Below are 27,199 nucleotides of genomic sequence, written 5' to 3' on the forward strand. Positions count from 1 at the left end.
TTTTTGCCAAAAACTTATTTACTTAGTCATTGCATACAAATCATAGTCACATGCCTGTAAAAAACTTCTACATATATCAAATATAATAAAAACATTTGTAACTAGTTTTCCAATTTATTAACTTGTAAACTCCATACCGTAACCTGAGTATAATTAGATAGGTGTAGTAAACACAGATTTAAACGCGTTGGGTGTTGATTATTAATATGGGAAACTAAGAACATCGCAAATCGAATTTTCCGTGTCTGCCTCTCTATCGCTCTTGCATAAAGAGACAGATAGATAAACGAACGAACGGAGTCGTTCGAAGTTATAGCTCCGTTCTTATCGATCGAAAGAAACATGCTGACTGTACGAAACAAGTCGCTATGTCGCACTTCAAAACAGGCCGCGTATAGCCAACATGCCAATTGCTTACGCTCCGTAGCGATCGAAACGCAACTGTCACTATCGCACTAATATGGAAGAGTGATAGAGAGACACAAAGCGATTCGATGGCAAAGCGCAAGCGATCGTCACCTTGGCTATAGTTCGTTTTTTTAGCATTAGAATTAACTTGTAAGAAGGTAAGCGATCTTGACATGTCTTTTAATTGAAAAACGCTTTTTAAAAATCAAAAACTATTACTTATGAAAGCAGAAGAATATAAATGATCGTATTAGACTCATAATTGTTACATATTTGCCGTAACTATTTTTAAAATGTGTTTTTCAATTAAAAGACACATCAAGATTGTTTACCTTATTTCTAGAGTCTGGCTAATGAAAGTTGAGCCTGAGATTTATTTAAAACTTTTATATGGCAACTTTTTTTCCTATCAAATAAGCTGTCAGTTTCATGCTGTCATTTAATTTCATAGTAATTTTATTGCCAGGTGCGGTTTTTATTGAAATTCCCGCGTTATCTCAGGCTCAACTTTCATTAGCCAGACTCTAATGCTAAAAAAAACGAACTATAAGTCGCCAGTACACATAGGTACACAAAATTTACAAGCAGACCTTTCCTCCGAATCATAAGGTCGTATCTACACTTAAGCCTAACATTTACGATGTTTTACAGTTGTTTACTACTGGTGCCCGAGAAGAATAACGTCGTATCTGAATTGATATGTTAATGCGTTTACGTCGTTTTGGTGTAGTTTACTAGTCGGACCCGATCCGTGAGTCAATCAGGCGATAACCGGCACAATTCCTCGTACAGACTGTTCCGCGAATAGACGGCCGGTCTGCGAGTGCAGAGGCCTCTTCTGAAGGGGTTTAGATGTTAGTTGCAATGACTGAGGGCCTACCGCGAACCACGTTCGACGTGTTGCATCTCTGTCGCACTTGTAATTTCGTACGTAAGTGTGACAGGCAACACGTCGAACGTGGTTCGCGATAGGCCTTCAGTTTCGCTGATTCTTGGGTTCCGTAGTAAAACCTTACTGTGCATTTGTAAAGCCTATCAATAATTTTATTAGTCTTCAAGTCAAGTTATTACCAAAGTAACCTATCCAGGAGGATAACCTACGAGGCGAGGAGTAACCTACTCAGGAGAGAAACCTTCTTGTTCTCCATTTTAACTCAAAATGCGATTTGAATTAAATCCTTTATAAAGGCTTCAGGGACTCAGAAGGCTATAGTTTAATAACATGAGTTATTCTCCGGATGATTATTATTTGAAAATATCTGGGAGACCGAGCTCTGCTCGAAAAACATATAAATCTCAAAAATGCGTTTTCTCAGAGATAAGACCTAGCTGGATCTATTTTCCGCCCCCAAAAACCCCCAAATAGAAAATTTAAAAAAATGCACTAGATTGTTGAAAATCAAAGATGGTTTATCGACCGGTGTATAATACAAAAGTACTAGTAACGTAACGTGAATTTTAATGAGATCTTAAAACACACGCATAGATATTTGACGTATACCTAATAACTCGTCAAGAAAATTTAAAACACAACATACCTGATCATTGCTAAAATTCTTGTAACATGTACAATTTATCTTTAACGACAGACATTTAATTTTAATTGCTAATATTAATATCCATTATGCACATTTAATTACTACAGGCAAAGGCAAATATCCAAATATCCTTTGAATTCTTCAATGTGGTCATTGATTAATATTTCTTAATATCTATGTCTAATTTAATTTTTACACGATGACTCACAACTCTATTAATCTTTAACGCAACTGTAATAGGAATGTTTTGCGCATAACAAATTATTAAATGTGCGGTTAGCGTCGTCACTATATTATACGGCGTATCTTCATAGAGTTTCAATTACAGATCCGACCTTTTGTTACTAAAGCAGAAACTGTTTGCAGAGTATTATGGAGATAAAGTGGAATACAATAATGTTGGTATGTCAAGCTTTTCCGGCACAAAAATAAACTGCTATTACGTTTCGGCATTTGTCGTGTATAAATTAATAACAAAGTTTTAAATGTTTTCTGGTTGAGCCATACTTTCAATGAAATATCATTATCACCGGATGTGAGGTTTGATTACAAGGTTCCTAAAAAATGCCGTAGGTACTTATGTTTCAAAGCTAAGCTTTCATGAAAAGATAAACATATAATGCATATTATCTATCTGTCCGTAGTATCTCGCCCCGTAGACAACATGACAATCGCTAACGCTCCGTAGCGAACGAAACGCAACTGTCACTGTCACACTAATACGGAAGAGACAGAGACTCGGAGAGACACAAAGCGATTCGATGGTGAAGCGCAAGCGATTGTCACCTTGGCTAGGCCGCCAGAGCATTTCTTCTCTAGGCCAGGAAGTGGGGTTTTCTAGCCACGTAAACTTTACTCACGCAGAGGGGCGACGAAAAACGTAACACTCCATTGACGCGAATAAGTATAGAATGGCTATTGTTGTTGTATTTGTCATAAACCACATTGACGTCTAATAAAAACCGTCACAACGCAAACCAAAATCGTTATGACGGTCTAAATAAATGCATAAAAAAAGAAGTCAATAGGGGAGATCGGGACTAGAAGTGACCGTGTTATGTTGTTCCGATTGATATAAATTAAGCTAAGCTAAGGGAACTCGACCGATCCCCATAGTTACATCTAATAAATATCAAAAACTGTTCACTACTAATGATTAAATCAATCACAAGCTAGCGCGACTTCTGGTTTCAAATAAACGTGCGAAAATAATACAAAAATCGTGGGAATGTAACTTCTATTTGGCGAGTGACCAAACCAGTACAATTTCGTAATCAGACCAATTAGAGTCTCAACACTTAGATGTTCGACTTACTGATATTGGTTTTAACATTGTCAGTAAAAGGAAAGTACATAATATAAATTAAGTCGACATCATGGTGCGAATTTGTGTAATGTACCTATACCTATGTGGCTTAATCGTTTTTTTATGTTCTACTCGAGATCAAACTTCAGAGGCCCGTTTCTCAAAAGCTTGTAACTTGTAATACAAGCGGATGTCACTTTTTGACAGCTTCTGTTAGAAAGGGACTTCCACTTGTATTGTAAGTTACAAGCTTTTGAGAAACGGGCTCCAGCCGGCCTAGCCAAGGTTACAATCGCTGTCGCTTCGATAACGAAACGCTTTGAGTCGCTTTGTGTCTCTCTATCACTCTTTCATATTAGTGCGACAGTGACAGTTGCGTTTCGATCGCTACGGAGCGTAAGCGTTGGCACGTTGGCTACGCGGCCAGATCCGACAAATTTAGACATCGGTCACGTGTAGCGGTTCGAAAGATAAATCTGCTTAGGTATTTAAAATATTTTTTATCAATAAAATCTTAAATAGAAAAAACATCCTCATGAACGAATACCTATTAAGATAGCTTTCAATTCGATTAAGCAACTATTAATCACATGAAAAAGCCTGCACTTAAGTACAAATAAAGAAGCAACTCAATTTAATTAAATCAGACATCAAAGATGCCGACACGTCGTCTCGTAACGTCAAAAACCGGCCAGAGCGAGTCGCATTCTCGATCTGAGGGTTCCGTGCCATCTGACTGTCATAGAAATTTAACTGAATTCTTGATACTGCACTACACAGATAATATAAAGATAAAGACAGACTTCTTTACACCAATGTTAACGATTAAACATGCCCCAATGTCATCCGTAAACGAACATTTTTGACTCGTAAATGGATCCTAAATTATGATTTGTTTTCAAAATTACGGGAGTTTTTCCGGGCCTTGTTCATCATCAGCCCACGGAACCCCAAAAACAGAATAGCCTCCATTTCACCCGATAGAAGTAAAACACAGTAGCCCGATAGTATCGACCACTTAAAAGGTAATTGAAGGAACGAAGCTCGGCCATTGATAGTTGGACAATAGCTTGGATTCTAATCCGATGGTCTGATAAGATCGAAACGGGTACAATTCGGGTGTCTGTAATCAAGGTTGGTTGGGAAATTAACAGCTACTCGTAGAGTCTGACTAAGATAACTTTGTACCGACTTGAACAAAACCAAGAGAGAGTAAGCATGATGCCTTGCCTTGGTAAGCGTTGCAGTAGCGTAAGTGTTGCCAAAGTTGAAGTAACGTGCTTCTTGCCATTTATATTATCTTACAGAAAGAAATATGTTTGTGGGTAAAAGAGATCTAAAATCCTAACCCACAAACGCAGTAGCGAAGATGACGAAATCTAATTAAACATCTGTCTATGAGGCTCGAATGTATAAGTGGGTCCTGATAACGATGGAATGCGATGATACCGATAAGGAGATAACAGAAGTGGCTTTTTGTCGTAATAGCTTGAATTGAGATACTGTGTGATGGGAGGCTTTTGTAGTTTAAGTGGCCTTTGTCATTATTCCTCCCCACCTATTTCTTCAAAATTTCGAAGGACGAGGTATGTATGTAGGTACTTAATTCGTTGGGATTATTTTAAATGCATCTTCTTCTTCTTGGTCCAGGCTTTTGTCCCATTTTACTTGGGGTCAGCCCCCCCCCCCCCACCTCCTCCCTCCTAGTCTCCTTCTTCAACCTAGCGTTTTCTCGGCCGTGCGCCAGGGTCCGCTTTCCTGCTCAATCTTCTCCACTTCGCCCGGTCTTCGGCATCCTCAGGTGTGAGATTGTTCTCTTCCATGTCCGTTATCACGACGTGCAGCCAGCGCTTCTTAGGCCTACCGCGGCCGCTTGATCTAGGGCCTTGGACAGTGAGGTTGAGACATCTATTTCCGACGTAGTCTACCGGTCTGCGGCATATATGGCGATACCATCTTTTTAAATGCATGTTCCCGGTTTTTTAATCCCAGGACTGACTTCTCGCAACTTCGCGTAAGAGGGTCCATGCCGCAGACTGATCTGCTGGATGGGGTGTATAACTGGGCGTTTATAGTTTTAACTTTTTATATATCCCTACGAGGCATCGCAATTGCCAGGGAATAAGTAAAGTCTGGCTGACAATGGCCTGTGCAAATTCTTGAGATTAGATTGCGCGCTTTTCAAGATCCAACCATTGCAACCGGAATTCTTCTTAATAAAATACTTATAAATGGTAAAGTTTTCTGCTTTCGCCTCAACAGGAATATGGATGTCAAATCCGTCCTTGTTATGATTTACCTAAACATCTCACGTACGTCGAACATAGCATGACCGTGAGAATCCCGTTATCGTTTATAAACATCAACGTTTGATACGTGTTGAGGACCTAATATATGGTTGGTGGTGTACAAATGTAGCCAAGGATTAAAAAATAATAAACTGAAGATATGCTCATATGTTCAAATCCAAGTCTAATATGGCTCAATATGCCTGAGTACGCCTGTGGGATGCCTCCGCATCCCCAAGCACACCTCGGCATGCCTGAGGACGCTTCGGCAATATACTGAAGGATCCCTGTCATGCCTATAGTCAATAGTGGGCTGCTGTTGGTTAACTCCTCTCATCTCCACTCGTCTTCGCCTCAATGGAAAAATTGGAAAGCAACATAACAATAAATCTTATTCGCTGTTGTAGTATAGTAACTAAAGGATAAAGTCAATTACAAAAAATAAGACAAGGCAGAGAATCTTTAGACGTCATCTGTTGTTTCAACGTAGGTATACAATATCATATCATACTTGTTCCAGTCTTTATGGAATGCCATTAGATCACCGGTCACCCGACCTCGACCCCTGATTGACGTCAAGTGATAGATAACATGGCTATATGCAAATAAACAAAATGATACTGATTGATCAATTACTCGCGCTGACCTCTTTGAAGTTAACTGTAAATGGGTAAATGTGACCTTGACCTTAAACTTGGAGAAAAAGTAATTATAAGGCAGTTATGGACAAACATTTTGACAGCGTCAATCTTTTTTAAGAGTGATGGTGAAGTATTGGCGGCGCGTATTAAAAATTCGACGCCACTTAAAGATAGCTAACGCAAATAAATTTATATACCTACTTTCTTTCAAAAACAAAAGTCATTAAATCATTTTTGAGGTTGGATCCTTTTTGCTGAACTACGCCCAAATTCTTGTTAACTTTTTCTGCAAAATTGTTTCATTATAGGCGAACCGTTGATAACTGAGTTCCGTATTCTCCTAGCGTCAATATGGAGAAGAAATAACCTCCTCCTTTTTTTGAAGTCAGTTAAAAAGTCGCAACAGGACGTGGTTATATGAAGAAAAATTGTTTAAAATAGCATAACCTGGCAGAATTTCTTAAATCAAACCGCTATTTCAAAGAAGTTCGGATGTCCGGAAACGTCCACGCATTCAAAGGAATTTAGCACTTATGTAGATAACATTAAGACTCACCTCCAACGCCTCCTGCGCCGTGTTGAGGTACTCCCTCAACATGGCCTCCTGGATGCTCAGCCATTCTAGACGCGGGTCTTCTAGCTGCGTCACCTCTGCAAAATAAAGAATGGTGGTGTTTAAGACAATGTGTAAAAAGTTTAATTACTAATGGAATTACTGAGAAATTATTGAAATTTTTAATTACTAATGAAATTATTGAAATTACTTTAGGTGCTGTAATCCAGTAATTGAACATTTTGACGTGATAACGTCTTATAAATCGATGAACACCGGTAGAGTCTGTTCGGAAAGAGAAGAGTCGTGGGATGTATTGGGTCCCATACATTCCACGACTCTTCTCTTTCCGCACAGAATCTAGCATGCACGAAAAAGTGTCACGCTGTGGACAGATCTCCATGGTAACGTATAAAAGTATGTAATACTTATGCAATTTTTCATCAATGTTTTCTACTGACGTTACCACGCAAAATTATCGTCCGTAAAACTTTACAGACAAACAACCATATTTTTTTGCGTTCCTCTAAATTTGTCCATGAGTATATTTACTAAGTTACAAACATCCGAACCTTGGCTTAAATAGTTGGGTCGAAAGTTGATCGGACTGCACCGTTGCATAATGCATTCATGTTAAACCATACACGCACACGTCAAATGTCTGACGGTAAAACTTAATAACTGATAATGACGTTGATTAGGTATTTCGTTTTGTACTTAGCTATCTGCTAATAAAATCATTGTTTTAAATGATGAAGGAAAAATCTAGGAGGGTTGTCACTGAAGAGACTTGTGACTTTAGAAATGTGCTTTTAGATGCAGTTTGTGCCAATGGCGCATAAAAAGCGAATAAAGATCATAATGGATATATATTAAAGTAAAATGTCACAACCCTCCTAGGTCTCCCCTAATAAAAATGCGAGTGTGTACAACGGCGGGCTGGTCATCCCAGAGTCACGAGTTCGGACCCCTGCTGAGGCGGTGATTTTTTCTGGAGTAAGACACTTGCTGATTTTAACCTAAGGAAGTCCTAATTACTCTGGCTAAAACTACTTACCTACATGTTTCTCGATTAGTTATAGAAGAAATTATTTGAAATGTCGCGTCGCCAGAAATATGTTCCTGATCCTATTCAACTTTTATACTATTGGTTCAAAAATGACCTTAATTAAAAGACCAATGACTACTCTGTAATCTGTATTCTGATCCACAAAAATATTAAGAAAAATCGACAATCTAAAAATACCTTAGGTTTCTTTCCAATTACATAATTTAAATAAAAACGCCTTTTAATCAAGTTTCATTCCATTTCAGATAAGGCCTCCGTCAACGCGGAGAATTCAGTGCAGCCGAAAGGGCACTTTGCCCTTTGCTGGCACCCTTCCATTGCGAACTTGACACACATACCCAGTTTGTTCACCTACACTAATGGCGAATATGCGAAGTTCAAACATCTGTTGGAAGTAACGGCTGTTGTACATTCATATAGCTGGTCAACCAAATCTTGACAGTAAAAAAAGCGCGAAATTCAAATTTTCTATGGGACGATATCCCTTCGCGCCTACATTTTTCAAATTTGCCGCCTTTTTCTACTGTCAAGATCTGGTTGACCAAGTATAATTAACATTATTAACTAGTGGCTCTGTGAGCTGTAGACCTCGTGTATGGCTCCGCCATTTTGTTTTTTTTTTAAACGGAATGGACAAAAAAGCTAAAAAAAATCGAAATTACTAACAAATTGTCATGAGAATCGGTTGAGAATTGCGACGTGTAGAGGAGAACATCCGGACATACGAAAGCATTGCCCAAGTTGAAAAGTAGACCTTCACTAACGTTCGGTCGATTAACCCTTTAGCTGTTTTATGCGAATAGTACTGGATATAGTGTTGGATCAGACTCGATTCCCTTGGGTCCTGCTTTAAGACTCGACGTGTTTGTCAGACTCATGTATAAGTAGGTCGAAACTCGAGTTCTTTCAAACTTGTTAAAGACCCGAGTCTTTTTTTTCAAAATCTTAAATACCTTATAGTAAAAAATATGTATTATGTAGAGGTACTGCATTTTCAAGTAGGTATAATTCACTTTCCAATGTCAAAAAGGTGTGTTCAATTCTAATAGATAAGTATCGATAAAATCGATTTTAATAAAGATATCGAATGAGTCATAGCTTAGGTATGCCACGATTTGCAATAATGATCTACGTATTAGATAATGGGATATTACTGATATTAGCAATATCGATATATATCGTTAGACAAATTAAAAAAACCAGAAATAAAACTTCAACTGCATTGTTAGATGCTTTGAAAGTCATTAAAAATTAATATGTATCGCCTTTTATTGTGATTATGTATTTTGTCAGTATGTTTACTAAATTGTATGATAAAATAGTACTAAAATCTTATAGTTTTTAACAGTTGTGGCTTGACCCTTATATGTATAAGGCTAAAGACTACTCTTTTAACATAATTATAGCCTTCATAAATATACCTTAGGTAAAAATCGCAGTCAAAAGTCAATTCTTATTCCTACAGTAGTCTGACAATAAATATACACCACGAGGTTGTTTTTTCAAAACAACCATAGTCACACGTAGAAAAAAAAGATAATGGAGGTTACCTATATTGTTTTTGGTGACTGACGAAAACAGGAAAAAAGAATACCTAAGTATTAAAATGTTAATCGAAACAAAGATTGTAATCTATGACTAAATAAAAACACGTGCCAAATTTCTTATTAAAAAGATAAATTGAGGAATTAATCTGTAATTGAAATATATGGATGTCAGCATTTTCATTCCGTTACATTTTTCATATGACGGCAACGGAATGGGAAAACGAAATGTAAATTTTGGGACACTTTTTCTCTCTTATAGGTCTCGTGATTCTGCGTAGAAATAACAAAAAAAAACTCCCAAACCTGAAACGAAAACTGTAGTGTAAAGAAAATAAAGCGGCTCACTCGCTGCTGATGACATGACGATTCTAACATTCCTAGATAAACCTAACCTTTAACCACTGGCATAGCGACAATCATAGCAGCTGCATCGCATCATTCGCGGGCCGCGTGACAGTCAAAGTGCGCGCGTCGATCTTTCAATTATTCTCAATTACATCTGTCGAAAACGCCATAAGCGACCGTAACGGTGCGGGAGATGGGACCTTTTGGGTGTGGGGGTAGGAATTCTGGACGCAAGGCCGATTCTGAATGGTCAATTGTAGATTAGCTCTTGTTTTCCATCTTGCCTATGCTATGCTATGCTATGTATCCGCGGTTCTGTGCAAGGTGTCATGAAAATGGTTGTCCAATTTGAAACGCCCACGGCAACTATGGAATGAACTAAAGGGGCCCACTGATTACCAGTTCGCCGGACGATATCAGCCTGTCAGTGGTCCGTTCAAAGACACGGATCAATCACGGCACGGGATTGACTCGAAGATGGAGTAACGCTAACGTATGTGTGGCAGAGGGGGTAGCGCGACTATGCTATGACTAGAGGTTGGATTGTCTGTGGAGCGGACTCCCATCTTAATGGCCGGCAACAACTTACAACCCCTTTGGTGTTACAGGTGTCCATAGGCAGCGGTAATTGTTTACCATCATGCGAATCGTCTGCTCGTTTGCCTCGTATATTATAAAAAAGTCGTATCTGCATTGTCCGGTGGCCTACAATAATAGTTAATTGTTGGTGTTCTGATGACCTCGGTCCGATAATCACAGGAAAGCGTCATGACTAACTTCAGGTTATGTTGACCATGGCGGCTTTGAATGCACTCATCAATTGTATAACATACGTAATCAGGCCCCGTAGACAACATACCAATCACTAACGCTACGTAGCGAACGAAACGCAACGGTCACTGTCACACTAATATGGAAGAGTGATAGAGAGATACAAAGCGATTCGATGGCGAAGCGATAGCGATTGTCACCTTGGCTAGGCCGCCTGTACCCTTACCATTCAAGCAGCCTGAAACGCTAGCGACAGCGTCATCTCAAACGCAGCGCATCTCGCTTGCTCCAATGTCTTCGAATAACTTCGAAAGTGGGGTAATTTTGAAAATGGCAAATAGCCATAAAACCAGAGGCGCTTCATGCTGTCAAATTGTACTGGTAACCATGGTAACAGCAGGTTATACTGGTTAACCCCGAGTTAGTGAATGGTACATGTGACCCTAATTCGAATAGATTGTTGAATTTTTGACCCCAAAGCCCCAGTCACAGGCAACCCCAACATTCGTAAACAATAAATTCATAAAAAAGAAAATTCAAAAGAAACCGAACGGCACGACGAAGTCGTCGGTCACTTTGTCACAAATGAATGGAAAGCAAATGAAACGTGGAATGCATGACAGACCTATAAAATTAAACATACGGCAGAACACGTGACTCATTCGAAACAAAGCCTGATCGGCTGATCGGCGGCACGCAGTAAAAACCTCACGCCATCCGATCTAATATAGTTAGATTAGAACCTGCCAGTATTTTGACTGCTGCGAAACGCCAACCGCTACAAACGGACGGCCTAGCCAAGACGACAATCGTTGATAGAAACCGCCAATCGAAACCAAACATGTATAGTCACGCGACTTTTCGTAGCATCTGTCATCCCGATACATTTTTTCTTTCTACATCCTGAACCTTACCTACATTATCTCTCTATTTTTATGAAAAGAAATTGATCATTTTGATGAAAAGCGTCTTACATTAAACCAGCCTTGAAACCTTGTATATTCAGTTATTCTATGTCATTTATTTCACATATAAGGTTACAATACCTACAATGACCTACATAACCTTAGTACATTAGTTTACACTGTATGGGCGTTTTGTCCGCCTCAACTCACTGCAGTACCATTCAGCGTTTTATTCAAGTCAAAGTACTTGCAGCAAAGGTAACCTTGCTTTTGATATGATGGAATGTTTATCTACAAATATTCGGAGAGTAAGTCATCAAGTTTCCGTTTGTAAACACAGCGACGTCATTTCAAAGGCGACAAGAAGGCTTTAGAGGTTATTTATAGAATTCGAGAATTTTCCTACATTTTTTTGACCGCTAGAAGAGCAAAAAATTTATACCAATAACAGGCAGTTTTTTTATTGACTTTGTCAGCCCTGCCAAGGCTAAAGGAATAAAGGAATAACCGTGTAAAACCAATGGTGATGAAATTTGGCATATAGAAAGTTTAAGCGCTAAGTTACGTTATGTTTTGAACATTCACTATCGGAATTGAGATATCTAGACTGAATACGTGAGCACTGCATGGAGCACAGCTATGTTTTACGTTTTAGAAACATTATAGGTACGGGGCCCAAATCGCCATGTAGCACTATTTGGGGCTTCAATCGTTTTTATGCACCGCCATATCACTACATACATAGTATAAAACAAAGTCGCTTCCCGATGTCTGTCTGTCCCTATGTATGACACTACGCAACGGATTCTGATGCGTTTTATTTTAATAGATAGCGTGATTCAAGAGGAAGGATTACATTGTATAATTTTTTAACCCGTGCGAAGCCGGGGCGGGTTGCTAGTACGGGATAACACAGAAACTAATTAGATAAAGCGATAGAAAACGCAATTAAAATGAGAACTATATGGGGCGTTTAAGGTAGGCAATTTATCTCCTGATACTTAACCTACCCGTTTTTATATATTTACAAATTTCTTAATTCACAAGTCAAAAGAGTAGTTTGTAATTTTCATTTTACAGACAACCTAATGGAAAAACCACAACTTACTATAGAGTCTTCTTGAAACCGGGTACGAGTCTACCTTGCTCAGTTAAAAAGGTTGAAATTAATAGAAATTTCAAGTTAGATACGACTTTTTACACTAGACAGTATAAATATCGCTTGTCGTATGCAGAAAACAGTCGAAGATCGCATACCGAGATATGAGGCCGTAAACCGTAAAATAACTTGCAAGGCATAAACTTACTGCCGTATTCGAACTTCAAGATATTCACAAGAGACGACACGTACTAGATCCATTCTAGATACGTTATAGTTTAGATTTCAACTAGTTCTCTTTTGCAGCGCATTTCGGGCAACCAATGTCACTTATACGATAGATCGTTTTAGATATCTATTAGATGTGAATTAGATCTCTAAGTAATATCTTGTGGAAATCGTTCAAGAGTATCTCCAGAATCGCGGGAATGTCAAATATATATGACAGGTTAGATCTTAAACATATCGTTATCGTATCTTGGCGATGTCTAAAAGATATCTAATAGATGTCTATTACAAAATCCGAATCGGGCCCTTAGAGGCAACACACTTGCAACGACCACGTAAGGTCAACATAATTTACTAGCTTTTACTGAAATTGCAATAAGAGTCATAGAAAAAAAAGTTGTATGTTCAGAATGTTCAGATACGTGACGGGAGTGCTTATTAGTTGTGATTTTGAAACTTGAAACTTTATTTTGGTGTGTAGATACTTATAAAAATGCCCCTCACTTTCAGAAACAAAAATTAACACTAATTTGAACTTAAGTCTATGGGTTTTATTGGGTTTTAGTGATAGGTCATACAATTTAAAGATTTGATTTAAAAACGGTACCAGTTTAGAGTCTAGTAGGTTGTAAATTAGTGATGGGTAGGACATCAATTTAAAATGAGTTTGTATGAGTACCTCATTTACTAAAATGAGGTGTTACAATGTCTTACTTCAAATGAGGTGAGGTACTAGCATATTTTCAGCGTCGACTATTCCATTAATTCCAACGGCGACAAAAATATTTAATGTATATACATATTTATGTATTCATCACTTCCTTTATAAATAAATAAATAGTAACATTTAATTGGAGTGCAATTCTGGAGGTTAAGAATAGAACTTTTAGGAGAAAGATAATTTTAGAATCAAGTAAAATGAATAGAGGAGTGAAGTAAGACATTTTTGCGGTACGAAGTACTGCGACAAATTAACAAAATGAGTGGTACAAATGAGGTGCCTCACGAGTGAGCGACTCAACACTATTGTAAATTATAAAAAACAACGGGTTGCACTCAGGGAGTGCCGGCAGAAGTGAAAACTCAATGACTAGTGCAAAATGCACCATGTATAATTGAGGTTAACGCCATCTAGCGTTTGCGTTAATTACTTGAAACCCCTAAGCACATCACTGTTAGTACTCGAGTTATATTAATACCAGTTAGAGCGAAACTCACTAGATGGCATTTAATAAATCAATAAAGAAAAACTCAATGACATTTCATCATGTAACCATAGACTAGGAATCCTCTAGAGAAGGATTTTAGAGCAATTATTTCATGAAACCGATGCTGCCAAAAATACTGGGGTGCGGGGGACGAGGTTAGCGAGTCCCGTGCCGTGATTGGTCCTTTCAGAGACACGGACGTCACACAAAGACACTTTGACTCGAAAATGGAGTAAAACTACCGTATATTTGTGGCAGAGGGGGTGGGTAGCGCTACTATGCTCAGTCTGGAGGATGTCTTGTCTGTGCGTGTAACAGTTTTTCATGTAATGCCATTGAGTTTTTCTTTATTGATTTAAATGCCATCTAAATGAGTGGCCATCTAAATCTTACGGTCACGTAATCGTCTTACGCTGTCTCGAGTTTAACATTTTTTCCCCACCTCAAAAAGTCCACAGCGCCGCTAAAGAAGTTTTCACTTCAAAAATCCCTGTTCTAGAACTACCACAAAAGTATAGATAGTCTAATACTACAAAATTGACACCTAACACAATTATTTATATACTTAATAGGAGGTCCCAACCCTTTCTCAATTTGTAACACAAAGATTGTGACCAATAAACCATTTTTCCTTGAAAAAAAAATTGTCGGTAGGTAACCATACAAATCCAACAAGGTGCATGGAACAGAAACTATCGCGTCGCGTATAGGGTTTGAGATCCGGATATCCGGATATCCGAAATATCCGGATATCTGTCAAATCTAAGATCCGGATCCAACGTCTCATAGGATCCGGATATTTCGGATCTCACGGATCCGTTAAATATTGCATTGGTCGCGTTATTGTTACGCGATAACGTCATAAAATAAATACAAATATTGCTTAAACTAAACAGTAGTAACAGTAACAGTATTAAAACGAGCTACCTGCATGCCTCCTGACTGGAATAAGGGTAAATATTTGTATGTTTTAAAGTAATTTCAGGTTTTCGCTCAGTCGCCTTTGGGTCGTCTACCTGGAACATCATTAGTGCTTGTGCGTGTTGTTATCAGTGACTTTTTTTGTGTTATCGTGTCGGTTCCCACTCTTCTGTTAACATAAATAACATGTGCTTGATGTGCTGCTGAGTAACTAATATTGATATTTTTTTCTCGTTATTAAGAAGCTGTAGCCCAAATTTCTTAATTTCCCGAAACTTTTGTAGTAATTTTACATTATTTTGCAGTAATTAACTGGATTTATATATACCTATAATGGAAGGTTGTTGTAATGGGGACTGAATAAATGAGTTAGATACTTTTTCTAAGCCATTTTTCTCAGTCGAACGACTGAAGGTATAGCTATTTTACCAAGGTAAAGGAAGTACGTTTTTTAATAGTATAAATTATATCACACCACACCGGTATAAAATAATAAAAGTACATAAATGTAACTTTTTCTCCATTTTCTATTTGTGAGCTTATAATGGCAAATTTAAGAAAAAAACGCCGAAGTTAAAGCGGTGTTTTTAGGCACCTTTAGAATTAATTCTTCTGAGCAGATATATAGACATAAATTTGCTTTAATTACTTCATTTTTGGCGTTTTCGGTTACAAATCGACTACGGCCTCCTAAAAAAAATGCATAATATTATTAATAGGAATACCTAATTAAGACTACACTGAATATCTTATTATACATATTTATATCGTTTTGAGATAATAATAATAATTATTAATAATTGTAATTAACTAAAATATGAACATTTTACTAGCTGTTCCTTGTATGTAAGTAGTAAATTTCGTCACCTTTCTTGATAGAGATCCGTATTATCCGAATTATCCGGATATCCGGATCCGTCAAATTTTAATATCCGAAATATCCGAAATATCCGGATCCGAAAAGTTGACGGATCTTGCAAACCCTAGTCGCGTACTATCAAAAGATTACTTTAACATCACAACGCCATCTCTCGTAGAACGTTAGCACTAATTACATATACTTAGCATTTGCCCACAAACAACAAAGTAATGCGCCCTTAAACTCAACTAACAAGCGATAACAGCGACCTACCACAAGAAATTTGTATGCAGCCTCAAATAAATGTATCCTGCGTCTCAATTTACGATTTTAATCTATAATTAGCGAGGCAAAGTCGATAACTAAATGTAATGGCCGCTGTACCCCGCTTTCAAATGGACGTATCGATATAGGTCAATCATACTACTAAAGCCCTTTTGAAATGTAACGGTAACTTTGCTTTGCTTCCAAAAGGGCGTATGTTCATAGAATAATCATGCCACTTGAACCCTTTTTGTGTGGAATGGAGAGTTATCGAAGATCTACAGGCGTACATGCCACGGCCATAAGCGGGTGCATTTGCATATGTTGAATCTGGCAATTAAGTTTGTAGGGGCTTCTGTCCGTAGCTAGAGAATCCTAGGTTTTAATAGTAGTAGTAGTATATACTGTAGTAGTATTTTGCTATAAAGACATTAATAGCAAATTGCGAGCAGAGCAGATAGTTTTATTGTGGCAAAATATTTTTTTCACACCACTGCTTGGTAATGTGGCAATAGATGGTCTAAATCTTGACTAGAAAGCTTGTATACCAGACCAGAACCAACAGTCCAACAATGTTTTAGTTGTACTAATCTGAACTGAGTGAAAACATGAGTGAAAAGTTAGTTAAGAAGTTAAGGGATACCATAGGCCCACCGTTTAACTGAGGCGGTTAGCAAGAAGTTAATATTATAATTGGTTGAAGGCAAACAATAATATACTAGTTTTAGACAGTTTTAGTCAACCCTAGCTAACTATACCTTCCTTCTACTAGGTACCTACTAGAAAATCTAAGCCGCGAAACTTTTTTGACAAACACCTGAGATAAACAGAGACCAATGAGGCACGCGTGTTTGTATGGAGACTAACAATAAACTAAAATAGATGTCATGCTGCACGAAAGAAAAAATGGCCTATGACTCAGGTCTGGAATCGAAACAGCGCCCTCTGCATCTGCAAGCAGACCACTCGGCCACCCGGGCCACGGCGGCATGGGTCGAATTTTCTCAAGTATATGCAATCTTTGGCGCCCTCTGTGGGTTTAGAGTTGGCTCTATTGTAAAACAGTATGGTTCGACCAGTCTTTATTACTCCCTTGTCTGTGACGGCGCACGCAAAAGCTGCGTACACGCATGTACATGTACAACCTAACTTATGGCAACACCGCGCAGCGACAACGCCGTAAATAACCACTCAATTTACCCAACAAGCAAGGATTGTAATAAAATATTCGCATAATCAGGTTCAGTGGAGTTTTAGTTATGTATATTATTGTGCTGGTTTAGTCGGTTAAATTATCACTACGCCTGTAGGATACTGCTATTCAACTATAACGGTATAAGAGAACATTGGATATCCTTTTGCAAAAAAAAATCCCATCAAAAGTATTACATGTACAAAGGTGCCAGTCTAGCACCGCTTTTACTACAAAAAAGTTTTGAGATGTAATGTGAAACCAAGTCCGTTATTTTAATCAGTGCCAGGGGGTGTTAAAACCGTATCAATAAGATATCTTTAATTTGTAATACCTCTAATGACTTGGCCATCGCACGGCTGCATAATGACATAAGGATCATCGACACCTATTAAAAATAATTCTAATTGAACATTTAACGCTAGCGCTAATTGCAGTTTGAGCATTACACATATTTACGAGTAAAGCATTATGTGCGTTTGCCAAGTCATTATTTGTAAAATAACCGACTTGGTTTCACATTACATCTCAAAACTTTTTTGTAGTAAAAGCGGTGCGAGACTGGCACCTTTGTACATGTAATGTTTTTGATGGGATCTCATCTCTTTTTGTAGACAGTCCGTCTTTTCGGGTACTCATACCTATACTATGTATACACATATCATATTTAAACACATCTTCATTCATACTCACATCGTATATCGTTGTGTACCTTTACCTACTATTTGTAGGAACTGCAACAGTAACTTTGTAATATCATATATTTATATGGGATTACAAACTTATTTATGCAGTTCTTAGATCTTTAAAACGTGACTGATATTGCAATATTTTTAGGTTTTCTATGGCTTAATAAGCTAAAAACTACTTATGTTTAAAATGTTAAACTTGTGGGTATGCTAGAAGTTTGAGATCGAGAATGATGATCGGTGAGTGAATGAGTGTGTCAGTGTCGAAACTAAGGAACTTTGACGTACAATAATTCTTAAACTACAAGTTCAGATTTAATGTTTTTGAGAATGTATCTTAAGCATGTTAAGCCCTATATGTCACTGAAAATTCAGGGTTCTAGCTTCAGCCGGCACAAAATTACAGGACGTCGAAAATGGCCTGAATCGCTTCGAGAAAAGGATGGTACGGCCGTGCCTCTTTGTTTTGCTCGACTTGGCAGATAATAATTTCTGCATTTCTAGCCGGCAGCAAACAGCCCAACAATAATATTTTTTTCAAAAAAAAGTTCGTAGATTAAAATATTAACAATTTTGTTGGATGTCTAAAAAGTCGTTTATTAGATTTACAATTTTAGCAGTTTTTGCACGCGCTCGAGTCTCATAATATGTAAATTTCTGATAATGTCAAATTGTCGAAAAAAAAACGAAAGAAGGAAATAAGATCGCTATGCATTAGCATGCTATCAATTTGTGCTATTGAACATAAATATAACGTTATACCATAAACGATATAATATCGGTATTAATTTTATTAAATCGTACACACAGACATTTAACTTAAAATTGGCTTGACCTTACCGTCGTATTAGATAGTCAAACATATGATATTATAGTAAATTTATAAACTATTTTGACATTTAATAAATAAATTAAAATTTATTCTCATACCTACCTTATAATTTAACATACCTATCCTTACTTATAATAACTCGTTTCTTAATTTGTACCGTGTAAATTCTACTAAGTATGCCAAAACAATATCATTAAAATTAGTTTTATAAGTTCGGACAAGAAATACAGATTAAATTAAACAAAACTAGTTTTTTCAATGTAATAATCTATAAAGTGCAGTAAAATACGATATTAAACTACAGTCAGAGTGTTACACAATTAATAGACTTATTAATTTTATTGCGACTATAAATATTGGATTTTACCTGTTTTGCTTATATTAATGGGATGAGCTGTAGTAATTCATAGAAGTTAGACGTTTAATAACACTTGCACTGCGTGTGCTATCAAAATCGTTGCAGACTTATCTTGGTCTAACCCTACCTCTCTAATACGAATTGTACCTCTTTCTTTATGACGAACAAAAACCTATAAGAACTCTAAGTCGTTACGTTACCCTCTGTAAGACAAAAACTCGTTGAAACGAAATTTTTGGCATTTCCCTTGAATTTCGTGCTATCGAGGTTTAATGTGAGTTAATATGTGTTCAAAACGCGAAAGTTTTAAGTATTATCTACTGTAAAAAGTACGGTCGAAAGTATTAATTTATTTATGCCCCTTTCATGCCTTGTCACAGTGACAATCAATATTAAGGTCGCTAGAGACCATGCATACTATTGTCACTGTGACTAGGTACAAAATGGGTCATCATAAATTAAAACTTTCGACTGTGCCACCAAGAGCAACGCAACGAGAAGATCTAATGGTGAACAAAACAAACACTATTTCGTAGAGTTATCGTGATATATCTCAGACAATAGTGATATAATATCGGCCACTGTATATCAAAAGATCATAAACCAGCTCCCATGCTCTAACAAGCTGCTATCTACCGATCTTATCGCGGGTGGTCCGATAGCAATTGAAAAACCCAAGAAAATGGCGGAAAAGCTCCCAGATCCTATAAATAATGCATAGGAATGCACGCCGTGCGAAAAGGTGCGTGTGTTCGCGAACCGTTAAAGGTTGCTGCCTGATTCAAACTACATTGTAGTGTATGTTATCACTAGTGTAACCTGACCTTTACTTCAGAGGGAAGTATGCGTAAATAAAGATCATGATTCAACTGATTTTTTCTTCGCGTAGAGAATACACCGTAAGAAGAAAACCAGTAAGTCGGACCTTAAATTATGAACATTTATAATGAATCTTAGGATAAATATATACTGGTTAAGCGTATCTTTCGTGAACATATGGGCGATTGTGTTAGCTGTTTGGTTCACATTGTATGTAGTGTTTTAGATAATTAATAAGTAAGTACGCTGCGAAAACATATACGCGAATAAGCCACCCTAGTGAGAAAATAAAATAAAATAAAGCCGTAGGTAAGTTAGCTTATTTGTTTAGCTGAGCAGCAAGTTATCGATTAAACGATATAGGTATTTAAAGAAAGTCAATCCGAATCTGTTTATAACTACAAACCAATCGCTGAAATTATTAATAACGAGATAAAGAATAAGTTTGTATCAATAAAGTGTAAGGACGAGACAAATAATTAGACAGCGAGACGTCTTAGGCCCTACTATGCGACATCCATGGTCCATCCACTAGCCATGCGATGCCACCATTTAACGTTTTTGAGGCGGGATTCTACTTTGGCGGGGAAGTGACGCGTATGACCTTATTAAGAGCCGGTACAGACGGACTGCAACTTGTATGGGAACTGCACGCCGACGTTGCAGTTGGCCTGCAGTTCCCATACAAATTGGAGTCGGGTTGCAGTCCGTCTGTATCGGCCCTAACCTGCAGAAATCTGTATTATGTTGTTGAATTGAAAGCTAAGCGTCATTATGCCAAATATGGGCTACATATCTTTATCAGAAGTGTTAAAAGAATAGCGTCACGTACCCGACATCGACACTTTGTTGGAATGCCCCTTTTGATCAAATATTGGAAATATTCTTTATGGACCGTTAAGATCCACAGGCTCTAACTCTAAGATGATGCTTAGTAGTGAAGTAGCTAATATAATTTAGGTACGCGTCTTTTTGCCGAACCGTGAAAATATTCCCTTAAGTGTCCTTTCTTCGCACAGTTTACGAGCGTTCCGTAGAAGGATTCCGCTGGCTTCTTGCATCGGCTAGACGTGAATCAACGCGATCCATAATTCATAAGAGTAACTAAGGTTGTACACACATGGCGCTTCTCAAACGCGACAATGTATTTTTGACAACGTCCTTAAATGTTCATACGTGTGGTGGTTAAAAATCGTGGGTTTAAATGATAAACCCACGGTTGTGTTGTGCTGTACAGAGCTTAAAAAACCGTGTTCGAAAAAAAATTCTAAATAAAATATGACTAAAAATTCGGTCAGAATCCTTATCACACAGACAAGAGGTTAACGCGCTTGACTGTATCCTACAGGATTCCTTTTTTTGGTTATCATTATGTACTTGAGAATGTTGGTACACGCAATATTTAAATTTAAAAAAATGCTATGGGAACAGACAAATAAATAAATAAAATCAAATAAATATTATAGGACATTTTTACACAAATTGACTAAGCCCCACAGTAAGCTCAAGAAGGCTTGTGTTGTGGGTACTCAGACAACGATAGATATAATATACAAATACTTAAATACATAGAAAACAACCATGACTCGGGAACAAATATCTGTGCTCATCACACAAATAAATGCCCTTACGGGGATTCGAACCCAGGACCGCGGCTTCACAGGCAGGGTCACTACCCACTAGGCCAGACCGGTCGTCAAATGTCACCTTAATACAATTTTGCGAGATTTGACGGTTAGGTTATGTTATTAATTATATCATATATGTATGGAGATGACACCTGTCACCCTACCAATCGGGTTTGAAAAATACTACAGCGGTTCCATATAAAACCAACCACGCGCGAAAACTCGCAGTGTAAACAGGCTCTAAAATGTTTAAAGCATCGACCCTTCGCCAGTCCCCCGCGAAGTCGATTTTTCACCTGCCATACTAAATAATCCGCATCATAAATAAGTCTAGGCGACATAAACAATTTCTTTGTGAGACCATGAAATATTGGTTTGTGATAATACGCAATTTGCAGCGTTGTCTCAATGAACGAGATAAGTATGGGCATGTGGGTGTTGACTTCGGACGATGTGGAATTGATTTCAGATGTTTCTTCTTCTTCCTGCCCTTAATCCCAACTTCACTTGGGGTCGGGCCTTGTGCGTTTGCGCCAGGCCGGTCTGTCCTGGGTTGTCAACAATGGGATATTATGGGTTTTTAGGTCCCTTTCGACAGTGTACCACCAAGTGGCGGGCCGTCTGCCTCTGCCTCTTGATCGCTGCGTGCTATCAATGTTTTATTAATAAGGACTTGAATCAGGATATTGGTGCTTACTGAATGAAGCGCTCGTTAGTAACTAAAGTTAAACCTAAGTTGTTATGCCTTATCGATCTCTGTACTTCACAAGTCACAGTCAAGTCCGATAGATGACTCTTATCCCGGCTAGCGAAGCTGAATCGCGTTATAACAAACATCTGTAATATTTTGTTTTACTAACAACTATCCCTAATCCAGTTCTTATAAAATTACATGCATATAATTTGTACTACAATAATATGTTGTATAATAAACAAATCAGAAATCATGGAAAGTACAACGAGGGTTGGCGAACGGTCTAGTGGTCAGGACGTTAACCGCGTAAGCTGAAGACGCCGGTTCGATTCCGGCCTCGGCCACCAGAGGGTTTGATCACTTTTTCTATAGTATATAGCATCTATTTTAGTTAATCGTTCATGGCAAGTAGGTACTCAGATCTATTTATTAATAAAAACACAATACTCACGACTGACATGGTTGATGTAGTAGGGCCCAATCTGAGGGTCATAGGCCTCCTCCCAGCCAAGGGGCAGTTCATTCCCGATGCAATCCGCGAAGGTCTGTGGCTTCGTATATCTGCAAAGACGTCATTAATAAATGAACAAGTGTTTATGTCAATAATAACGTGTTAAATACCTAGATTTAGGTAAGTAGACGTGAGAGCCCCGAAAACACGGACGTATTTCCAACTTCATTTGAAAATTCAAAAGCAGGGTTGAAGATTGGCTACCTTGCCATATTACGCGTTGGATTTTTTTTTAATAAACCGTTATACATTTCATAATGATGACCTAATACATTATTATGACTTTACGTATAGGTATGTTATGGGTAACGTGAATCCATTGATTTTATTTTTGAGAGCGCTATAATTAGAATCATACTGAATAAAACTATTAAAACGGATTATATCGCGTATATTGAATTTATTCTACATCCCGACGTTATAATCCGTTTTAATACTTTTATTTCATGAGTAACTATCGCGGTAACCGAAGACAATATTATCATACTGAAAGTTACAATTCCATTAGTACCTACTTATCTCTTTTAAATTTAAACAAAATAATGAATAGGTACCTAGTTAAAAGCGTTCCTCAACAATGCAATTTAGACCAAATTAAATTTAATCTACAAGTTAAAAAGAATGAAAGTTCATACGGTTTCTTCCCACGATACACTGAGACTATTAAAACCGAGGTAGTGCTATCATCAACTCAAAATAATAATCTACCACTTATTTCGGACCTGATCATTTTACTACTTTTGGGTTGGACCTGTTCTACTAATTTGCTTCGTGTTTGGTTGTTGGTGTTCCTTATAATTTTACTATCTTATTTTTAAAATCAGTTGATTATAAGTTCAATAAGATAAAACATAGACGAACGAAAAAGACTGACAAATTAACTTAAAAATAAGCCTTATTGCCTTAATTAATGTGGGCTAGCTCCATTTGTATAAGATTGTCCCATAATAAAATAAAATGTTTAATTACCAAAAATGTAAAATTATAAAAAAAAAACAACGGGTTGCACTCCGGGAGTGCAGACAGAAGTGAAAACTTAATGACTAGTCCAAAATGTCTGCAGCACTATGTACCTATAATTGACCCATCCTCCTTTCTATTGAAAAACTTTAGTTCCGAAATTGCTCGTCAGTGAGCTTAAATTTGTAGCGTTAATTGTTTAAAATTCGAATAGAAATTGTAAAGTTACCTTGCAGACCTCGCATCTAAATATATTTGTTCATGATATTTTGAGTTTTATTCACCAGTACTAGAGTTCACTTTTATTAGCGATTTCATCAAGATGTAGCTTTATTGAATTGTATTTGAGTGATATAAAGTTAGAATGTACATAACTGTGAGATCCTCGTAGGTATTTCAGCCCGTACAAGATTAGAACATTGAACTATAGGTATTGCTTAATATAAAAGTCCAGTTTTAAATAATTGACATGATTATGATACGTTATGACTAAAGTTCTTTAGTGAATAAAAACGAAACAGCAGGCTCAGGCATGCATTTTCGCCGCGCGGTAGAAAGAGAGGGTTACGTCTTACGCCTTACGGTCACATGACACCTGTTACGAGTTTAACATTTTTTCCCCATCACAAAAAGTGCACAGCGCCGCTAAAGAAGTTTTCACTTCAAAAAAAAAATACAGAAATGAGCAACAACAAGAACATGGCGCTAGTGCAGCAGGGTAGAGGTAGACGGATTAGGTATGGCTGCACCTTGAAACCGAAGAAATGTTGGATGGATTTGAATCAGAGGGCCTACCGCGAACCACGTTCGACGTGTTGCCTCCCTGTCACACTTACGTACGAATTTACAAGTGCGACAGAGAGGCAACACGACGAACGTGGTTCGCGGTAGGCCCTCTGTGCCGTGTCCCACGGATACACATGCTGGTGGCTCGGATTATCGTAATCATAATTTTGTCCCATAATATGTCTTATATCCACTCACATACCTAGACAGAATACGCCTATACTGTTCCCAGAACGCTAAATGTACAACCCAAAATGCAATGCAACATAGTAGATACTATAATGGTATTCGGATCGCAACAGGTGCAAGTTTCTGGTTTCGCCGCAGCTATGCACGCCGTTGCCAGATAATTAATGATGGCCGGCGCCTACAGGGTGCTACGATACGTTTTGCATAATAAGATAAACAATTACATAGAAGAGCTTTGATCAAATTGATAATTTATATAAAATCGAAAAAAAACCGCCGATGTCAGATACCTAAAACGAAATATTTTATTTTTTATGACAAATTTGTACGTGGGTCATACTGAAAGTTTCTGGATTCTGATATATGAGAAAACTTATTTTTTCTAAGTGGCCACTCCTGGAATTTTCAGTATGACCTAAGTAGATCAGCCTAAGTAGGTCGCCGGAAGATCAGCGCTGACTTCTGGGTTAGCATTATGCTGAGGCGGGACCATTTCGTGGTAAACTATGTATTTATATTATGTTTAATATTCTCTGTTTGTTGTGTACTTGTGTATGTTATAGTTTATCACGAATAAATGCGATGATTATGATGATTATGATTATGATTAGATTATTATTGGAATATACTTAAAGAGCAAATATATGGTTTGGAGTCCGCCTAATCTAATTCTGCACCAACTTGAACAGAGAACAAAGTGTGAGATTGCCATCATTACAAACGTCATATTTTCATAGAAATTTGACATTAATGATGACGTTGCCTCACTTTGTCATTGCAAATGTCATGCAGAGTTATTTTGGTCCGCCTCTATCTACGGCTAATTATTGCAGATTTGAAATTATTATTCATACCGTCTCTGATACAGCCGGTTCGTAGCGTTAACTGAACCTTTAACTAAAAGCAAGTGATTGAAGTAATCGTTTACATATTTATTAAGATTAACCTTTTGGACGCCAATTACCGATATATGCGCACCGTAGGTTCAACGCCAAAGACCGATTAATCGGTCACAGACCACAAGAGTAACATCGACCTACGTGCATATACGTGCATAAAGTTCAACTTCAGTTTGGACACTACAATGATGTGGCATCCGAGTGACAGCTTTTGTGTTTGACACGGCGTGGAAAAGGTTAAGGGAGATACATTTTTCATCATTAAAGTAATTTTAACAAAACTAGTGCCTACGTCAATTCTTGGGGTTAGTTGCCAAAGCGGATCCAAGGCTCCCATGAGTCGTGTCAAAATGCCGGGATAACGTGAGGAAGAAGGAAGCGAAGTTCATTTGTTTACTTACTTTGCCTCACATGTGAATAAAATGCAACTTTGCTATCAGTTTTTGAACAATCAAAAGAGGCTTTATCAGTCGGTGTGGTGAAAATAACTATTTAACAACGCTACCAACCCTATTCCACATTATACAAGTTGTTAAGCTACAAATCTCAAGAATACGCTAGTTAAGGCGTGGTGCGTTGGCGCCGGTTTTAATGTTAAAAGCTACCTATGCATTTCTACTCTACAGAAACGACTGATGTCATAGATATTCTTAGGGAGTTAAGCCCTTTTTAGAACTGATTGTTTAGCACCTATGCGCTGCATTTGTTTAAGATATTAACTTGAATTTAACATGTGTTGTACACATGGTTATATGTAGGTAGTTAAAGAGCTAAAGAGAATAATAAAGCTTTAAACTCTCGCATTTTGTACACATATTTAATTTCACAAACGCGTCTAACGCGATATATTTTCATTGTTTTTACCTTAAATTCCGACGTTTCAGCTGAGTTGCACCAGCTGTGGTCACGGAAAGACTGACAAGCCAGCAAATGACAACTCAGCTGAAACGTCGGAATTTAAGGTAAAAACAATGAAAATACATATATCGCATTAGACCCGTTTGTGAAATTAAATAATAAAGCTGTTTGATTCTAAAGTGACTGAAAGGAATTTTTCATTGCATTTTGGAGATTGATTTATAGTTAGGTAGTTAGTAAAGTTCTTATGCGCATCAGAGCAACATTACCTCAAGACTATGTGCAGTCAGCAGAAGTTGCTAAGCGAGCTAGGTGTTCAAAATGATCTTGACGCGACTTTATTGCTTAAGCTGGATCTGCCCTTGAATACTTGACCAACGCCTCCTGGCTGATGTAACTCTTAGTGGTTGGAATTTCCCATACTTATATCTTGACCCTATAAACTCAGAGAATTCTCGTTTATACATTTATCTATATATATAAATGCAAGTGTCCTGACTGACTGACTGACTGACTGACTGACTGATTCATCAACGCAGAGCCGAAACTACAAAAGCTAGAAAGTTGAAAATTGCACACTAGGTTGAATTTATAAAGTGTACAAGAGATAAGAAGCGATTTTGAAAAATTCAACCCCTAAGGGGGTTAAAAAGGGGATGAAAGGTTGTATGGGGTGCAAGTTTTATTTTAAGCTAGGAATTTGAAACTTTGTAAAAATGTACTATATTAAAAAACAAGAAAACTAATTTCTGCATTTTCGAAAATTCATCCCCCAAGGTGGTGAAAAAGGGGTTGAAAGTTTGTATGGAGATCAAATATTTTTGTGAGTGTTGG

General features: G+C 37.6%; 1 protein-coding gene across 1 annotated transcript in view; it reads right to left on the minus strand.

The window, feature by feature from the left end:
* LOC134654554 (protein kibra) overlaps positions 1–27,199 on the minus strand; it is a 118,663-nt gene that overhangs the window by 66,443 nt on the left and 25,021 nt on the right. The window contains exons 2-3 of the mRNA XM_063510009.1: positions 22,614–22,723; positions 6,738–6,832 (exon numbers count right to left, since the gene is read on the minus strand). Coding sequence (XP_063366079.1) covers positions 6,738–6,832; positions 22,614–22,723 — 205 coding nt within the window. The remainder of the gene's footprint in view (positions 1–6,737; positions 6,833–22,613; positions 22,724–27,199) is intronic.

Source organism: Cydia amplana, chromosome 15, assembly GCF_948474715.1.
Source record: "Cydia amplana chromosome 15, ilCydAmpl1.1, whole genome shotgun sequence".
NCBI classification, from domain to species: domain Eukaryota; kingdom Metazoa; phylum Arthropoda; class Insecta; order Lepidoptera; family Tortricidae; genus Cydia; species Cydia amplana.